This window comes from Elephantulus edwardii, unplaced genomic scaffold (assembly GCF_000299155.1).
Source record: "Elephantulus edwardii isolate Elephantulus edwardi_28Jun2011 unplaced genomic scaffold, EleEdw1.0 scaffold00018, whole genome shotgun sequence".
In the NCBI taxonomy this organism is placed as follows: domain Eukaryota; kingdom Metazoa; phylum Chordata; class Mammalia; order Macroscelidea; family Macroscelididae; genus Elephantulus; species Elephantulus edwardii.
In genome coordinates, this window is record NW_006399768.1 from 23,599,256 (window position 1) to 23,605,663 (window position 6,408).

The 6,408-nt window shown below is 35.7% G+C and overlaps 1 protein-coding gene across 1 annotated transcript in view; it reads left to right on the forward strand.

The window, feature by feature from the left end:
- The window catches only part of PRIMPOL (primase and polymerase (DNA-directed)), a 56,587-nt gene that overhangs the window by 19,332 nt on the left and 30,847 nt on the right, over nucleotides 1-6,408 (forward strand). The window contains exon 7 of the mRNA XM_006882279.1: nucleotides 1,387-1,475. Within this exon, the coding sequence (XP_006882341.1) occupies nucleotides 1,387-1,475 (89 nt within the window). The remainder of the gene's footprint in view (nucleotides 1-1,386; nucleotides 1,476-6,408) is intronic.

Consider the following 6,408-nt stretch of genomic DNA (forward strand, 5'->3'; position numbering starts at 1 on the left):
TCTGTTTGTTGAAATAAATCAATTGGTGTGCAGTCAAATCCTGGAGCCTTGTTTTTTGCCAATTCCTTCATAGCAACTTGAACTTCCTCCTTCATCACCATAGGTTCTTGCTCATGTTATTTCATGAAATTCCTCTGTGTCGGCCAATTCCTTCTGATACAGTAACTCTGTGTACTCCTTCCATCTTTTTATACATCCTGGATCATTCAACATTCTATCCAAAGTATCCTTAAGTATTGCCAGCCGTGGCTTGAATTTGTTTTTCAGCTCTTTCAGCTTAAGAAACGCTGAGCGAGTCCAGCCCTTTTGATTTTCTGACTCTAACTTTCTGCATATTTCATTATAGTATCTTGCTTTGTCATCCCGAGTTGCCTTTTGAAATTTTCTATTCAGCTCTTTGATTTCTTGATTTCTTCCTTTAGCTTTGGCTTCTCGGCGCTCTAATGCAATACTCAGAGTCTCATCTGACATCCATCTTGGTCTTTTCTTCTTCTTTAGCCTTTGTAATGATCTTTTGCATTCTTCGTGGAAGATTTTCTTGATATCCTCGTTTCAAATACATTACTGCTGCATGTGCTTAGAAAAGCAGGTCAGTGAAAGATAGGATACCACAGAGAAAGGGATCCACGCAGTGACTACAACAGTGCCTTTGAGTGTGCTGGAGATGACAGGACGGTGCAGGACAGAGCAAGGTTTCAGTCTGTCTGTCACAAACTCTCCATGAGCTGAACTCGACTTGATGGCACCTAACAACTTTTTTGTGAGAGTTGTGTCAGGATATAGTGTGGTTCACAGAGATCGACCAGGAGGATGGGAAGATGGATTGCTTATTTTCATTAATTCAGTACTTTTAAAGTTGTTTTTCATATCACAGAGGCAAAGGCAAAATATTAATTTCCTCAACTTTAAAATGGGAAGAATAATAATGCCTGTCTTGTAGGACTTTTGTCATAGATTTGAACTGTTATCTGTAAAGCATTTGAAGCAGTGGTATCTGTACATGGTGTGTGCTCTGTAAGTGAAGTGGAGGCAGATGGGGTTATACAAACTTTGAAGTGTAAAATTAAAAAAAAAATGTTTAGAAAAAAAAGACTCAGGAATAGGATCATAAGACAGACTTTAGCTTCAGCAGTGTTAGAGCCCTTTGATTTACTCTATAATTAAGAAAGCATTTTAAGCAGTTACCAGCCCTACTGGTAATTGGTTTTTTTAGCCAACATAGGAATGGTACTTTTATGTGTAAATATGACATAAATGTCTTAGAACAAATAGCTACAATGGGGAAATTTTTATTTGTAACCATTTGGAATCTAATTTCTTTTTGTACCCATGCTTCCTCAATTTTATTCTAATGTTAATTTGTTCCTTTTTTGTTTTGTTTTTCAGATATTCAGATACTTTACGAATTCTTACATGTGACTCACCTCAGAATACACAAAGACAAGTTGAATATTTTAACCATAATGGCACTTCAGGTAATTTTAAGAAATAGTTTCCTTTCAAAATTAAAAATATAAAATATCTTTTGCTTTTAAAAAGCTTAAATCTTAAGTATTCATATCCATTGATCCTTTAAAACTACCTCCAGGTTTCTATCCAAAATGGGGAATCTGTGAAAGATGCTTATAAAATCATTACACACACATTTTCTTTGTATTATTTTCAAAATACATAATAGAAATATGAATTGTAAAACTAAAATAAACATTAAAAATTATTTGTCTTTTCTCTCACTGTCAAGGACAGGTTGTTTTTGTTATGTGCCATCAAGGTGACTATGACTCATAGTGACCCTAAGAACAATAGCTCTGAACCATGCTCTGTCCTGAGCCAACCTCACCATCTCTCACACACTTGACCTTAATGCTATATATAGTCACTATATCACTCCATTTTTTCAATGATCTTTTTCTCTTGCAGTGGCCCATTACCTTTCCAAGCATGATATCTTTCTCCAAGACTGACTTCTCCTGACCAAATTCCCAAAGTATATGAGACAGAATTTCATTATCCTTGCCTCCAGGGAGGACCCTAGTTTCACTTTCTCAAGGGCAGACCTGTTTGTTGTCTTTGCAGTGCATAAGATATTCAGTATTCTTCTCCAACACCACAACTCAAAGGCATCAATTCTATCATCCTTAATCACGGTCCAGCTCTCAGATGCACAGGAAGTAATTGAGAAGACCATGATTTAGATGAAGCATACCTTAGTTTCTTAACTGACATCATTGATCTTTAGCACTCTGGAGAGGTCCTTGACAGCAGAATTTTCCAATACATATGGTCTTTTGATTGCCTGACTGCTGGTGCTAAGAGTGTTGGTTGTGAATCTAAGTAAGATGTAATCATTAAGAATTTCAATCCCTTTTCCATTTATCATGATGCATCCTATTGACTTGGTGGGGATGCTTTTTGTTTTCTTGATGTTCTTAATCATTCCATGTTGAAGGCTATAGTCCTTGATCTTCTGCAGCAAGGACTTCAAGCCCTCCTCACTTTCGGCAAACAAGGTTGCATCATCTGCATAATGCAGGTTGTTTATGACTCTTCTTCCAATACTGATTCCACACTCTTCTTCATAAAGTCCAGCTTCTCAAATGATCTGTTTAGCATACAGATTGAAAAGATATGGCGAACGGATACATCTTTTGGTTTTGGACCTTGGGGTGTTTCCTTACTCTGGACATCTTGGTCTATGAATAGTTTTCATATGAGCAATTAAGATTTCCAGGATTCTCATTTTTATTAATGTTAGCTTCTTATGATCCACATTGTTAAATGCTTTTGCATAATCAATAAAACACAAGTAGATATCCTTCTGGTATTCTCTGCTTTCAACCAAAATTCAGATTACATCAGCAGTGACATCCGTAGTGACACAATATCTCTTGATGTACTATTTTAGCCATTTTTTTTATAATCTACAGCAAGATTTTGCTTGCATCTGATAGTAACGGGATTCTTCAATAATTTCTATATTCTGTTGCATCAGCTTTCTTAGGAATGAGAACAAATAGGAATTTCTTCCAGTCAGCTTTTCTTCAGAGCAGCTTGAAGTTCTTCTTTTATTACCACTGATTCTTTATAATATGCTACTTCCTGAAATGGCTCTGTGACAGTAAGTTCTTTGCAGTACAGGGATTGTGTATTCCCTCCATCTTCTCTTGATGTTTGCTGGATCATTCAAAAATTTTTCCATAGCATCTTTCAGTACTGCATCTTGGGGCTTGAATTTGTTTTTCAGTTCTCTCACCTTGAGAAGTTCTGAATGAGTTCTTCTCTTTTGATTTTCTGACTCCAGTTTTTTGCACATTTCATTATAATTCTTTGCTTTGTCTTCTCGAACTGCCCTTTGAAATCTTCTGTTCATCCCTTTTATTTTGTCATTTCTTGCCTTTTTTGTTTTGGCTTCTCAGTGTTTGAGTACAATTTTCAGAGTCTCTTCTGACATCTATTTTGATCTTTTCTCTCTCCTTTGTCTTTGTAGTGACCTTTTGGTTTTTTTTTTCATGGATGGTAGGTATCCTTGGTATCATGCCACAGCTCATCTGGCCTTCATTCATTAGTGGTCAATGCCTCAAACTAATTATTGAGGTAGTTTTCTAATTTAGTTGGCATAGACTTTAAGTTGTGTTTTGGTTTTTGTGGATTTAACTTTATCTTCAATTTGAACTTGCATCAAGCATTGGTAGTCACTGTTAATAGTTTTATGTAACCAGGAATAATTTCTTAACTTCTAATATATGGAGAATCTTATCCATTATTTTTATTTTAATGGCAGCATAGTTTTTCATATATGACTATTAATAATTTACCCAGTCAGCTGAACAGTGACTAGGGATGATAGAAGGAGAATTGATGACTTTGAGCTGTGGTGCTGAGGAAGATGGCTAAGAGAACAAACAAGTTGAGCCTAGAGAGGTTGAAACCAGGCTGCTCCTTGGAGGCAAGGATTATGAAGCTTCATCTAACATACTTTGGACATGTTGGAAAGAGGGACCGTCTTTGGAGAGGGACGTCATGCTTGGGAGGGTGGAAGGACAGCACAAGAGAGGAAGACCCTCAATGAGACGGATTGATTCATTGACTGGGGTAATGGGGGTGGTGTGTCAGAGACAGTAAGATTGGCACGGGATAAAGCAAGGTTTAGGGCTGTTGTACATATGGTCACTATGAGTCACAGGTGGTGACTCGATGGCACATAACAACAAACAACGATAATACTGAAAAACATACATATTTTCCCCCAAGATTTCTTATATAAATATTTCAGAAATATTTTTATATACAGATTTTGGTATATTATTATTTATAGTAATAGAAAAATTGAAAATGAGTCTACAAGAAAATAGCAACAGCAGTAGGCTTAGTTTGTGGGTGTTTTTTTAATAAAATTTTTATTTTTTACTGGTTTACTTACATAATTCGTATACATTGTTTTTCACACTGGATCTTTCCCATTTAATAGGCTTAATTTTTTGTTGTTATTTCTCTCTAGCTACTAAAACTAAATTCATAGAGCTTACATAATAACGGAGAATATACCATTTCACGATATTAGAAGCATAGGCTGTAGTGTGATAAAATAGTTTATTTAATTTAGAAAGAATTTTCCAATGTTTATTTTCTTCTGGTTGTTTAAAAATTATTATTTCTAGGCATTAATTCATACCTTTTTCTTTTTTTTTTTTTTACTTTTTACATTTTCTGAGATTTCTATGATTATGTCTATTGCTTTTGCAATCGAAACAAAATGTTAAGAAAACTAAGTTATAGTTTAAAAAAAACTAAAAAAGACTTAATTTACTCTAAGATATTAGATTCTTGGATAAAGGTGTAATCATCAATGCTTTCTATCTGAAGACAACCAAAGAGCACTCTAGTAGTTGGATTAATAATCATTAAAGTAACTCTGTTTGATTTATTCTTGCATCAAAGAAGAACATATACCCTCTTATTTTAAAAAATATTATTTAAAAAAAATCCACACAGCACAACCAGCCAAACCATAAGCCTTATTGTTGTCCAATGATAACCAAGGCTGTAAATCACCTGAGGAGATTATCCGTCTTTCTTCTGGTGAAGCTCTTGAGATTTCACCGTGCCTCTGGATTAGCAGTTTATGGACTATGCCAGCCAGAGCTCCTTAAAATTAACATAATACACTGTAATAGTGTACCAAGAGATCCCTCGGTGAGAGGTTGTGGAGAAATGTGTCAGTCGTTACGTGTCTACATGGTTTGATAGCTGACTGGAGAATGCTGTGTAGGTGATAAGTAGTTGAGAAGACTGATGTCAGGTTCCTGGCCATTAATGAGAATGGGAAAAGAGGCAGCAATTTGAGAATAAAGCTTGAAAGTAGATCAATTGAAATACGGGCTCAGAAAGCCCATTAGAGTGGTAGTTATGAGTCAGTTCTGACTCAATGATTTTAAGAGTATAAGAAAAGGGACCACTGATGGTGAGGTCCATAGAGAATTGAGCTACTAACCCAACGGCAGTGCTTTTCAGGTGCTTCGAATCCACTAGCAGCTCTAAGGGATCAATTTACAGCCTCAGAAACCCAGTGGAGGGTTCCAGCTAGACAGCAATGAGTTTTTAATGAGGATGAGTTAGACATTCATAGAAACAAGACCCGAGGGAATTTCAGAGTGGTTCTGTGACTTTGGCTATGCATATACAGCAGGAAAGATTATAGGAAATTTGCCACTCTGAAATGGAATTGGAGTTTAATGCTAAAAATAAACCCCCTGGTGTAGCTAAATCCCACAGTGGATGTTAGAAAGGATACATAATCTTTGGACAAGTAAACAAAGAAGCAGAGAATTGTTCTGCATTGGTAGCTACCAGGGACATTTCTATAGCTGTCTTAATATTTAAAACAAATAGTGAAAAACAAACCCCAACTTTGCCATTAAATTAATTTTAACTCCTGTCATCCCTTGTAAGACACAGGAGAAACTCCCTGTAGAGTTGGTTTCCATGGTTGCAGGCTTTATGGAAGCATACTGCCACATCTTTTTAAAAAAATTTTTTTATTATTATTAATTTTAATGACCGTTTACAGAGACTTTCGATTTCCATTCATTCATTATTGCACTTATCTCCCTGCCCATTCCTCCCCCCAGTTTGCTCTTTTCTTTGAAAAGTAAAAGAAAAATTTTTTCATTGTTATACAATCCCTAATACTTCTCTTAATCTAATACTTCTTCTAATCTAATACTTCTCTTAGTCTAATACTTCTCTTAATCTGAACATTCACATTAAGATAGACTAGGAAGAAGGATTGGCCATCCACTTCTGAAATAGCAGGCCTCTGAAAACCCTAGGTACAACATTTAGATAACAGAGATGGCAAAGGAGGTTGAGTTTTCAAGCATGGAAATACAAAGGAAGAGGAACAGTTGT